The 14,100-nt window shown below is 34.1% G+C and overlaps 1 protein-coding gene across 1 annotated transcript in view; it reads left to right on the top strand.

The window, feature by feature from the left end:
- Positions 1-11,706: 11,706 nt before the first annotated feature.
- Positions 11,707-14,100, top strand: part of LOC149078600 (PDF receptor-like) — a 104,563-nt gene continuing 102,169 nt past the window's right edge. Inside the window, exon 1 of the mRNA XM_089241149.1 lies at positions 11,707-11,859. Within this exon, the coding sequence (XP_089097275.1) occupies positions 11,790-11,859 (70 nt within the window). The 5' untranslated portion in view covers positions 11,707-11,789. The remainder of the gene's footprint in view (positions 11,860-14,100) is intronic.

Below are 14,100 nucleotides of genomic sequence, written 5' to 3'. Positions count from 1 at the left end.
CTAAACAACCAAAAAGTTCAAAATTTCCTAATAATGTCAGTTCATACACCCCACCCCCCAATTTCTTTTCCCATTATTTTCTAATGTCGATCAGATTTGTCTAAAATATTTATAATATATTTTATTTCTTTACACTTTTGGATAAGTTGGAGTATGTATAATTCTAAGAGTGTTTTTGGTTCTATATATTTGTCTTTTAAAATTAATGCAAATTTCAGTCAATTCAAATGGTACTAACGTTCACTATTAAAATATAGAGCATTTAAATTAATTTTCAATTCATTGCAATTTTGCGGGTGAGCTACTTTGAACCAAGGAAAAGATAAATTGTGTGAGTCATTTCAAGGTAAATATGAGGCTAAAATTAGAGTAGGGGTGGCCATAAACACCACTTTTTAAATAACTGATAAGTTTTAGAAGAAGAATTCATTAATAAAGTACAATGTAATATATCCTAGAAAATTTAATTCTCCCTGGTATTAAATATCCTATAATCCGATGCATGAAAAATAATTTACTCTTGCTCCGACGTTTCATCTTTTTTTAGAACATATATTTCTTAAAAATGAAACAGCTATATTGGTGAAGGAATATAACAAGAAAGAGTTCAGATTTTTTAATTGAATATTAATTTTTAAGGGTTGTGGTAGTGTGTTTGCTTGGTTATGCATGACTTTGTGCTGTGGAATAAATATTTTAAAATATTTATGACGGCACGCTGTTTCTCGGAAATCATCAGCAAATGTTTGAGCAACGAGACAAACAATGTTGTTTATGAAATTTTAATCATTAATTTTTGGCATTATAAAAAGAAATTTCCTTGGTGATATTAATATTTTATTTTTCAATAACTGTTTTTAATAAAACTATGACTATAGCTACAAAACCTTCTGTATATATATTTTATGGGAACTGAATAATATCTTTAGATTGACGGAAATTTCAGTTCACTCCAGGTCTATGCAGAAACCGCGGACTCAAATTTTAGTATTTTTTATTAGTTTCGCCATCTATTAAACATCGATGGTACTAAATACTGGAGGATGACATTTGAGTCCTCCAATATACTTATTGTTTTATTTCCTATCGTGAGTAAGATATTATCTTTCAGTGTTTTAGAGAGCAGATTTACGGACGTGCTGTCATCACGATGATCTGGCATCGTGAGGACACGGATTTGATTTCAACAGGCGGCACTTTTGTGGTCGGCTGAAGTTGATCTTCACTGGTTCTCAACTTCGAGTTGCGAATGCGAGCCGATCTCTCCCTTTAATAGTCTCGCCACAGAGAATAGTAGACCTGCAAACGGTACAAATATTCAATCATCATACTACACTCACAATTTGAAAAATAGATGACAATACTAAATAAGTAATCAGACTGTCAGGTGCGCATGCACACTTCTGGCACGGGGTAGTAAATTAATTTTGAACGATAATAGCACTCTCGGTAATAGAACGATAATAGGAGCTGTGCTAGAATGAATAAAAGAAAGTGTTCTAGAGATTAATATTGTTTCAAAACCGAAAATTCTGGATTGATAGCTAAGAGATGATGTGCAATATTAGATCCGTAAGCTGCTAAACTACTCAACCGTACATGCACCTCGTGCACATTCCTCTGCAGAATTCCTAACAAATCGGTACATGTTGGAATGTGTATTCTCATAGTTTGTGTTTTCTTAACATATTTATTTTGTCAGAGGTACGCTTGTTTCGTGCTATTACTGATGTTAGTCTCTCATATTTTGAAGTGAAGATGGTAACTGCTTGCTTGAGTTTTCATGTTATGCAAGTGGTATCATGTTGACGGTGTACCTGCTCCCCAGACCTCTATATACGAGCTACTGAATAGGCTACATTCATCGACTCAAGTTTTCACTCTAAACTTTCCTATTTCGAAATTAAAAAAATAATCTCAAGAATAAATGTAAATATATAACGGCAGTAACTTGTCACGAAATGCAAACAGAACAGCTATATTGGAAGTATAGGGGGGTGGGGGTAAAATCGGGAATCGAGCCCGATTCTACTGTTGATGCCAAAGTCTACACAGACGTTATTACTCAGTTCGTGTCACTGATAAACAGCGATGAATGGTAATCCTGGTTTCAACAGGATAGTGTCGAACTAAAAGAAATTTTTCATGTTTTACCTGACTTTTGTGTCGATCGCGTCATTACGTGCGGACTTAGACTACCTCTTTCACCGGACTTGTAAGCCCTGGAACTTTTTCTTTAGCACGCTCTTAAAAATGTGGTATACTGCAAATAATCCACATACGATTAATGAAATCGTATCATTAATGCAATATCTGACGTTAACTCTCGCATACCTCGTAAAATATCGAGCACAATCTGGAAAAAAAATTATTATTATTTAAAAAAATGATCCATTTAAAAAGAAAAATTCGCCGAAATGGTCTTCAAACTTAAATTCAGTAACTCCCTTTCTCTCAGAAATGAGATCTCAGCCTTCACACTTGACCTTAAAGATATCATCCTCCGCCAAAAAACACATTACCTAACTCTTTACCCGAATACCTTAAAACCCTGAAACTTTTGGAATTTTCTTTGCCCTAAATCAGCTGGCCCATCTTTCCTTAAAATTGATAAAAAATCGACTTTACTTCTCACCTTGATATCGCCACAGAATTTAATCGGGCTTTTTCGTCAGTTTTTCTTCTGACCCCACTCTCTCTCAGTACTATTTTTCCGATTCATTATTCGACACTAGTCCTGTCTTTTTCTCTAAAGCAGGCCTTCTGAACCTCAAAAACTGAAAGCCTACTCCAGTGATCCCAAATTATATTCTGAAATTTTGCGCAATTCCTAATTAACTTTTAATTATCTTCAACATCTCATTAAACTCATTAATCTTCCCATCTGAATGGAAAATTAAATCCGAATTCATACATATATATAAAGCACAGGTTCTCTTTCAAGTCCCCTCAATTTCAGACCCGTCGCTATCACCTCTACTTGCTGCAAGCTTTTGAGCACATAGTTGCCAAGGAAATCCGCTCACACGTTGATTCAATAAACTTATTTTTCTCAAATCAACACGGCTTTCGACCACATCTATCAGTAACTACCCAATTAGCTCTTTTCATACATAATTTATCAAGCAGTATCGACAAAAACGTCCAAACTGATGTAATTTTCTTGGATTTCCCTAAAGCTTTTGACATGGTGCCGCCACAATAAACTTCTACTTAAACTCCAAAACCTTGGCCTATGTGTTCAACTGCTTAAATGGGTGGAAGCCTCTCTTACCAACCGCAGTGGCACAGTTTGTCTCCTTCAAGGGCCATAACTCCCCATTTCTCCAATTTAAGTTTGGCACGTCCCAGGGTTCGGGCCTCTAGCTATTATTGTTTTTGATTTATATTAACGATCTCCCAAATTCCGTCAATTGCCATATCAGACTCTTTGCAGATGATTGCGTCATCTACCAAACAGTGCACAACGAATCTGACCAAGCATCTCTCCAAAATAACCTCAACATTGTCTCTGAATGGTGCTCGTTCTGGCATTTACCTCTTAATTCTTCAGAAACAGTTTTTATGAAAATTACTCGCAAAAGACTTCCCCAAATTTTTCTTACACTATCAATAACTCCTTAATCACCGAAGTTTCTAATTATAAATATCTGGGGGAAATTATTTCTGACGACCTCCGTTAGAATCTCCATGTTGATTACGTCTTTCATAAGTGTCTCCAAAAACTCTTTCTCTCTTCGTCGGAACCTCAAAAACTCCACCCATCACCTCAGGCATCTGTGCTTCCAAACCTACATCCTTCCTGTACTCTGATATGCCTGTGAAATCTGGGACCCCCCCCCCCCCATACTCTCTCCAATATAGACAAATTAATAAATCCGCCCGCTTCATTCTTAACTGTTGGTCATCCTCTGCCTCCGTCACTGAGCTCAAGCACCAACTCAATATGCAACCGCTTTTTGCACGTAGATATATCTCTCGATTATCTTCCCTTTCCAAAATCCTTCATGGCTATTTTGATATCGACACTTCAAATTTTCTAACTCCAGCTTCATACTTTTCAAAAAGAATAAACCATCCACAAAAATTTTGAAACCCATCTTTGCATCCTCAGATTGTTTCAAATTTAGTTTCTTTCCTCGAACAATAACCGACTGGAACAACCTCCCGTAAAACATTATTGATTGTACAACAGTTTCTGATTTCCATTGTAACATCAATCGTCTCCTTTGTCAAACTTCACCACCGCATTCCCTTGTATAGGCCTCCGCCAAGCAATATATTGAATAAATAAATAAATAAAAAATGTGCTGAGATGTATCCGTGAAAAAAGGCCAACGTTTTCATTATTGATAATAAATTCAAAGTTGTATTAAACTTTTACTAAAGGTAATATTCCGATTCATAATTATAATCAGTTATTTTTTGTTAAAAGTTCATATTCATTAAAAGAAACAAATTTTAAGACATGATGTGCGCGAGTTTCGAAATACCCTGTATTATATTCAATGTTTTTCAATAGCTTTCCTTGAATCGTATTCCGTAGTGCCCATAACTTTCGAAATTACACAGATTTCATATTTTTTCCACTATTCATGTATATATTGATCCTATGTCAATACTATTGATCCGAATATTTTCGTGCAGCCTTTTCAGCAACTGGAGAGCCTTAAATTTCGGGAACATTTTCTATCATTCAAAACTTTTTTTTTGTCTTTTTCTATTTCTACAGTAACTTACTTTGATCTCATCGCTGAAATAGTTCCGAGATTTAACTTAAAGAAATTTCAATTAAATAAAAAGAAAATATTCGCTATCATCCGTCGCCTTTAATTTCGAAATAGCACGATAAAAACTACATAAAGCCCATGTATTTAACGTACATTTACTTTTCATGTCTTGCACAGAAGGGGTGTAACGTGTCTAAAATTTGAACACACGGCAGTCTTTTATTTAAAAAACGCGGTGTCAAGCATAGTAAAAAGGAGGATTAATATAAATGCAAAGAAGAATGAGATTATTAAATTTTCTTGAAATCTTTTCACTCGGCGTGTTTTAATTTATTAAAATCGTGGGATCTGAAGAGATTGAAACACATACCGATGAGGAAAAGTTTAAGGTATCCGTTGACCTTTTCTGTCACTTTTCTATGAAATAGTTCTGGAGTAAACTTAAATAACATTTTCTGGCAAAAAGTGTCTCACAATGGTGAAAACAATGATAAATTTTGGACTACCTATGTCATTTTCTAAGCAAAAGTCATTTTTACGTCAAAAAGTTCCAGCAAAATGCATGTAATACAGTCGATTCCCGTTTTAACGAATACCGATATAGCGAAAACCCTGTTTTAACGAAAACTTTTCTGATCCCGCAGATACGATTACACAGAAACAATGCAAATATCCTGGAATACTTTTATAACGAAATTCCGTTATAACGAAATAATTTCGTGGGTCTTTTGGAGTTCGTTATAACGGAGGATCAACTGTATTTGAAACACAATTGCAAAAAATTCTATGAATTAAATGTTCAGTTTTTTTCACAGTGGATTTAGCTAGTATAAGGGTACAGATTTTTATACCGAAATTAAAGATTTGTATGGTATGTTCATAGATCATATCCAAATTTGTTGACGTACGTGTGAATTGTTTGAGATTTCATTCAACATATATTGTTTAAAACACTGTAATTAGAAAAATACGTAAGATAGACTTTTGATATTTTTACAAAACTTCAACAATACATGGCAGAATATGATACCAAATTATTTTTTTTGTCACAGTAAAATCAATAGATTTTCATGAAGTATTTCATACCCAAGTAAAATATCATTCTTCGTGTAAAACGCGGTTTTGTTCTCATATTACTTGTATGCAAAAACGCAACACAAATACGGACGTCGTCATATAGGCAAAATAAAGCCTGTTTTGGAATCGCAAGTAATAGGGCTTTTATAAAAAAACAAAATAAAAATCTATACTCACATTTTCAAAAATGAGGTTCCAAACGTAGTTGGATATCTAAACATCCACCGACAGCATTATTAAAGGGATTTTCTGTCTCAGCTGGACGATATTTTTGATCGAGTTTAAGGGGAAAAAAGTAATGACTTTACAGAGTGTGAACTTTGAATGGCGTAGTGAAAATTACATTCTCAGTTTTCTGAGAAATAATTCTGAAAAGTTATTCCCGGTTATTTGGTTTTGAGTTGAAGAAAATGTCCTACAGTTGTCACCTGGGTGCCTATCATTAAGTTATACAACGCTACAGTGTCTCAACTTACGCATGATGCTACTGTCCGTGTTATAATAAAGAAATATACAATTGCACTCAGTTGAAAGGACTTCGGCTGTAATGAAACCTTGGTTATAACGTCAATAATTGGCTGTTGTGACTATATAATTCCCATAGAGAGAATAATGTCAACGAAACTTGTTTATAACGTCAATGAAACGCAAAATCCTCGGATATAACGACACATTTTTGCCGTTGTTCCATAATATTTATCACAATTGTGGGGATAATATAAAACGTATGCGGAACATTTAAAATTTTGCTTTTCTTTGTTATTTTATACTTGAAAACGGCCCTTCTTTTCAACGCAACTTACTTCAATTCATAACCCTCACTAGAATCGGGCGAAGAAGATAATTTTCACAATTTATAGATTATATTTTATGGTAATTATATGACTATAAATCTCAATCTCACATATTTGCTGTGTTCGGCGGCGTCATCCTAACGCATGCCCTCCCCCATCACATGTGTAGGTTTTCTTTAATTTTCCAAAAAAGTAGCAAAAATATAACTAACCTCCTTGCTGCAAGCAATTCAATTCCTTTTCAGATGTATATGAAGTTTTGCTGCGCAGATTGTCCATTCAAATAGCTGATTCTCAATCTTTCTTCGATTCATCTTAAAGCGAAATTTAACTATTCATATGGTTCCGCGAAATTCTTCATGTGGAGACAAACAATGCACATGTAGTTGGGAAATGTAGTTGTACGTGTAGAACCCCATTCACAAAACTTTCAAGCGACCGAGTTAAAACGCGGTATAAATGCGAAAGTCGCACAAATGAAACAGATTTTTAAGAAAAGGAATCACATCCCCTTCTCCAACACAGACATGCAAAATAATATATTCAATGTGTTTAAATGCATTTCAAATTCTCTCTGTTATAAAAGAATCAATTTCAATCGAAATTTCAAAATCGCATTTCAAATCGTTTAGAGAAATAAAGTTATCAGAATATATATATATATTACCTTTTTTTACTTCTATCTCGATTATTCATGCTAAATTAAGGGAAAAAACCCGTTAGTTTTTTTTTTGACACAGCCGGCAAACGAAGCACCAACGAAAGGAAATTCCACTCGAAATGATTGAAAGAACGATACTGTGTGAGCGTGTGTGTACCATATATGTCTCTTTTCGGCAGAGCTGTACCCAGTGCCGTCTTAACGCAATGACCTACCAGGGGAGGGCCTGGGAGCCTAGAATGCATAAGAGGCCTCGTGATGATGAAATTTGATGCTACGGTTTTCGAGGGAAAAAAACCATAGAAATTTATAAGCAGGTACTTTCAGGTAGGTAATTAGGGACTCCAGAATTGCCCGGGGAGGGGGACCCATGGTGCACTTGAGACGACCCAGAATTACAATTCAAATGATTACATTTTTCAACTTCTATTTCAGTTTCAATTCATGCAAATTCCAATTTTTTTTTATTAGTGTCACATGCTGTTGACTTGAAACACTAATTTCTAAATTAATGCATATTAAAGTCATATATTTATCTGTTTTTTCGGATGAATTCATATTGCGAGTTATTATCTTGTTAAAATTTATTAAAGTTGAGCTCAATTATAAAAAAATTTGATGCAGTCAAATATCTGTTAACATAATTTTTTTTTATTTTGTTCTGATGACAAGATATTTCCAGTCATACGTGATAGAAGACAGGTAAAGTTCAAAGAGAGCGGATGTGCGTGGGCAGTGCTGTCAAGTAATGTGCTGAGTTGAATACATCGCAAGAAGTAGCGGTCAAGCTTGCGTGGGGACGGCAGTGACGCCCATGTGTGTGGCGGGGTGGCTGAGAGATTGTAACGGTGAAAAATGTTTGTGCGCGCGAAAGGGTCTTAACGAGACCATATTTCTGCAAATTTTGATATACTTTCGATTCCACGTCCGAGACATTTGGTGCCAATTGGATATATAACGGCTGGAAATGGATAACTGTACTAGCGGCAACAAAATGGTAAGTGCTGCTTCTGTTGTCATTGTTTTGGCCGAGTTTTATCTGTGAATAGTAGTGCAAATGTCGCGGACCATGGTTGGTAAAAATAACATGATTGTATGCTTTGCGCATAGTATATTGCTAAATAATGATAAGTTAAATGCTAGTAACATAATTGATAAGATCAAACAGACAGTAGACGATGAAATGGTACCTCTTGAGGACGCTATAGAGTTTCTTCTAAATGAACTGGATCCAATTATTCAAGAGTTCACCAATCATAATAAGTTCAGTGAATGGTTATGTGAAGTTGATTGTGAATGTGAAACTAATGGTATCTTACATACCATTATAAAATTAATTGCAGACTACGAAAATTCAAAAGATGCGGCGTCTGATAAAATAATTAGTACTGAAATTCTCTGTTGTATGAAAAAATTATACAATCGTGATTTCCAGAAATGTTGATGGTATTTGGGAAAAGGTAATGATGACGAAAAATATCCGATAGCGACGCGAAGTAAAAAAGAAAACTAAGGTAACTCCTGTCATTATTATCAGCGAAAAGGTAATTGTTGAGAAGGAAACTCAACTGCAGATAAATGCCAGGCTTCTCAGAACACTCAACAAGAAAAAACAAAATTCATAACAGATGAACAGATAGCTGGCCCATCTAAGCAGCCTTGATTCGATCACGAGCAGCCTGATAATTGTGCCAAACAGGGATAATGGAAAGCCAATAAGTAAAAATGTTGAAAAAGAAATACAAATGATCCAGATCCCACTAATACAAATGAGTGGCAGTTGGTTGAAAAAAAGATGAAAACATTTAAAATACCCCATTAAATTTGACAAAAAACAAGAACTGGAAAGAATTATCAGTTAAATTAAGGGTGAATCAAATTTTGATCCCAAAAAAAAAAAAACCGGCACAAAATTGCAATTACACGTAAGAACAGAAAATGATCATAGAGCTGTGACTAAAATGCTTGAAAAAGAGGGAGTAAATTTTAGCACATTCACACTAAAGTCAAACAAAAACATAAGAGTGGTTATTAGGGATTTGGATACAACAACATCTTGTGATCGAAGAATCTGTCGAGGAGTTGGGTTACACAATTATTAGTGTGGTACAGCTAAAGAGCCCCCGTTATAAAGATGGTGAAAAGATTATGGTCCCAATACCACTATGGCTCATTGATTTGCCCAGAACAGATAAAAGCAAGGAAATATATCAATTACCTTCATTAAATTACTTAAAGATAAGAGTTGGAACATACAAGAGAAGGAAGGGGTACACGCAGTGCTACAACTGCCAAGCCTGGAATGGGCACACAGCCCGAAATTTTTATAACGAAGCCCGCTGTGTCAAATGTCCAGAAAAACATCGCACATCACAGTGCGATAAGGTAAAGGGTAAGGACTTACCAGTGTGTATAAACTGTTCCATAAATCAACCGGCCAGTTTCCGAGGCTCTAAAAGGTACCCAGGTAACCTTAAAAAATCTGGTCCCAAAGCAGTTACTGGATCACAAAAAACTTAGACCACCAAAGCCCAGACTTTTTTCCGTCACAAGTGCAAATGACTTAATATTTGTCGCCATCTATCGTTGACTTTAAATGCTTCTTTCTAATTTCACGAATTTCGGTACATTTTTTTTCACTTTCTATTCTATCGGTTCTTTTAATTGAAAAATATTTTTTTCAATAATTTACAGAATACTATAATTTACAAATCAATATAATACATTTCAATAATTTGTGCATTATTGTAATGTATATATAGCATCATTTCAATAAATCAAATAATTACCTTTCAATAATTTACAAATTATTTTGTTAATTTGTATAAAATAACCGGATACACAGTAAAATATAATACATTTCAATAATTTGTGCATTATTGTAATGTATATATAGCATCATTTCAATAAATCAAATAATTACCTTTCAATAATTTACAAATTATTTTGTTAATTTGTATAAAATAACCGGATACACAGTAAAATATCAGTTAATATAATGTTTCTTCTGTATTCATGAATCTTAACTATTGAAATACTGTTTAAAAACTTTATTTATTTTGGAATGTATTTCGTAAAGTGTTTATTTATCATGTTTTGAATGTAGGAACCAGAGCTGGACAAATCTATTGCAACAAAATAAAATCTATTGGACAAAAATTTCGACTGGGCATGCATTTTCTTATACGCTTTCACGTTTCGGGATCGTCGAAGTTCCGAATGACAAGAGTTTTTTTTTTTTAAATTTGGAGTTCGAGTCGAAGTGAAAAAACCGTCGAATAATTGAAGTTTGGCGTCGAATAAATGAAATATTTGAACATTATAATACATAGGAATCCATTGCGACCGAAGCCAAATTTCGTATAAGGTGAAAATCGAATATCTGAGAGACGTATAATTGAGGTTTCACATATGGCATAAGTACTTAACTAACATTTTCTCTGGGAGAAAAAAAAACTATTTTTAATATTACGGAAACATATTTTCTGGATATTATGCCGAGGTGAACTCGGAAAGAAAAGTCATCTTGTTTCCGCTGGGAGTCGAACCCAGACCCTTTTGTATAACGGGCAAGCGTGCTATCATCTACACAACTGCAGACACGACCCCACTTTCCTTATTTTACACGGTATGTTGTGAGGCGCTGAAATAGAAGCAGTAGCCTCTCTCAACTTCAAGAAATGGTATCATGCTTGCCCGGTATGCAAGAACTCTTGAGTTCGAGTCCCAACGGAGAAAAGATGACTATTCTTTCCGAGTTCAGCTCAGCATAATATCCAGAAAATACCTGTTTCCTTGATATCTTGGGCCTACGAAAAAGTCGTCTATATTGGTCTAAACAGTGACGTCACGAGGCTTTCTACTATAGAAGGTGATATGGCATAGCCATATTTCACTAACCTTATATTTTTGTGCTGTGTTTCTTCATTCATATATGCTTTTTTCTTCAGCACGGAAGATCTCTTAGCAGCCGTATCTTCTCCTATGAGGTATGTTTCAAGTGATTAAAAAAAAAAAAAGAATTTCGAAAAAAATCGAAAAATTATTCTTAAAAATCATGATAATATATCCTCAATGATTTTTTTTTTCACCATTAATATCTAGGAAATATATATAAGTCGGACAAGCAGTCCCAAAAACTAATAATATATAAAAAGTTGGAAATTCAATAACGGCGATCAATGAAGGAAAAAAATATATATATGATAGTTTTTCACAAAGTTGCTCATGCGCACCTGAAGGAGATGAAAAATAGAGGGGGCTAAAACACTGTAAAATATATATTAATTTACTTTTCCGGCTTGTTTCCAGGAGGAACGCGCACACAACTTTTCGTATAAGACTTGGCGATAGTAAGACTTTTGGCTTCCGATTCGAAGCGTTTATCCTGGTGGTCCAGCTTTGCTTCTTATTTGCTGAAGTGTTTGCTGACAGGAGAAGCGCTTTATCCCGTGGGAAAAAGCGCCTGTATCCTCTTTTATTAGCGAGTATTTTAAATTTACTTTGTGTGTGATTAACTGATTGATCATGACAAATGCGTGGGACTTCACCAGCCAAGAAGATTGTGAATTCGCTCACAAGGAATCTTACGCTAACGGTAAGAGATAAAATGCAATAATTTATTTTAAAATTTTAAATAATTTTAAAAATTTTTAGTTTTTATCGTATTAGCAATTTAATATTTGTATTAGCCGCATGTCATACTAAAAAGCAATGGCATGATAATTTCTCTCGGATATGCAGTATTTCTATTTTGGGTGCTATTATCACTTAGTATCACCACCTAATAAAATTTAAAGGCTCTATATGTACTTATTATGTACTTAGAGGATCCAATTGTAAAATTTAAAAATATATATTGTATTAATTAAATAGATTTAATATTTATTTTAATAGTCGTACATTGAATGTCAATGAATATTTATTTTTATAATATTTTTACACAAATAAGGTAGCTATAAAAGACATGAAAAAAATCATATTTAGAAATTAAATATTAATTCAAAAAGTAACTAAATTCTGTATTCTCCTGATATGTACAAAATAGTATATGTTTTTACGTGTCCGTTACAAATTAAATTAAGTTAGTTATTATAAAATTACTTACATTTTCAAAGAATAAATATAAATATGCCACATACAATATTTCATGAGAGAAAAAGATGAAAAATATTTTTGTTCTTTTATAAAATTTTTTATAAGTTTAATCAACAATGTATAAAAAAGGAATCACTTTTAGATTAATTAATTATGATTTTAAAATTTATCGTGATCAAAATGAGATAAAAATCGATTGAAAACTATATATCATACTCTACTACTGATAGTAATTAATCGATATAATTTCCATTCAACCCACCTATTTATAAGACTTGATAAATAAACTTATAGTTTTTTCAATACATTAAATTCGATACATTACGGAATCCTTGTCATTCATGTGATAACATACGTGTATTTATACAGAAAATACTATATACTGCGGTACATTATTTTTTTTATTTTTAAAACTATTGTAACACACGATGCATTGAAATTTTGTGGTAAAATTTTAAATAAAATTCACTAAATATTTTGCTCGTTTTTTATATATATTTGTTACTGCCAAAGCCCGAAGTTGGCCACTTCATGAAATAGCCAGCCCAGTTGACCCGGCCAATGTCCGAAATTCGCGTTTTCGCCGGATTTTGGCCGGCCCCGATATATTGGTCCCTAAATATCGATCCCTATGATTCGGGGTCATCACCACGTTGACGTATTTTTTGTGAGAATTATGACCATTTACAACTACCCATAGCTAACCATAATAATTATGGTTAGCTATGGCAACCCTAACTATAAAAAGGACTCTGATTATCGATATCTTAGTGATCTATATATGTAGGGGCAGGCCAAATCCCGAATTTCGGACATTTGCTGGATAAACTGGGCCGGCCAGTTCACGAAGTGGCCAACTTCGGGTTTTGGAAGTAACACATATATATATAAATATCTTTTAATAATTATCATAAATACGTTTTTCGTTTTTGTTTCGAATGCTTCACCCTTTTTTGTTAATGAAGTACGATGTGATATAAGGTATAATCTGTTTCTTCCATTTAAGGAAATCTCATACGTAGTCTGAAAACTGCATATTTGATAATCCGAACGGAAATGTTTTGGAAAATGACGTCTTTCGAAAAGATTATTTTTCTCTCTATTCAGTAAATAGTATGACGCATCCTTGGGGTGACGGGGGGGGGGGGGAAAGTCATGCTTTTCATAGACAATATAAAAACTTTCGAAAAAGAAAACTCATTAAAAATCTCATGACATAGCCGTTGGCATTCGGAAAGTTCTCACATTCACTTCTCGTATTTCATTTCAAAATCAAGATTTCTTGGAGTGCTAAAGTTCATCAAAAAGAGTGATTAAAATGTGTGAAGAAAAGCATATGGAGTCATCATAAATCGCAATATAACTATCAAAATAACGGCTAGATTGGGATAAAAAAAACCCCCATTGTATTCATACGTTTCGAGGAATTTCTCTGCATTAGGGGCCGTTCAAGTATTACGTCATCATCGATGGGGGGGGGGGGTTTGGATAATGCTTACGTCATCAACCACCCTTTATGAAAATATGAAATATTTTTAATGGCATCTTACTCGGTGCGCCAAAAGCGAGAAAATAGTTTGTGGGCACTTGAAGTAATTCTCACCTATTAATAAGTGCCCTACACAGCCACTTTAGTGATCTCTAAATGTTTCGCGGATCCAAGTGATCTGGAATTGTGTCCGGGCCGCTTAAGTGCTCTGGAACTGTGCCACGCATCACTGAAGTGATCCGTAATTATATG

This window comes from Pholcus phalangioides, unplaced genomic scaffold (genome assembly GCF_987345545.1).
Source record: "Pholcus phalangioides strain wild (caught in Gottingen) unplaced genomic scaffold, Ppha-v1.0 ptg000013l_1, whole genome shotgun sequence".
Taxonomy (NCBI): domain Eukaryota; kingdom Metazoa; phylum Arthropoda; class Arachnida; order Araneae; family Pholcidae; genus Pholcus; species Pholcus phalangioides.
The sequence above is the reverse complement of the archived record's forward strand: the minus strand, read 5'-3'. Positions and strand labels throughout refer to the sequence as shown.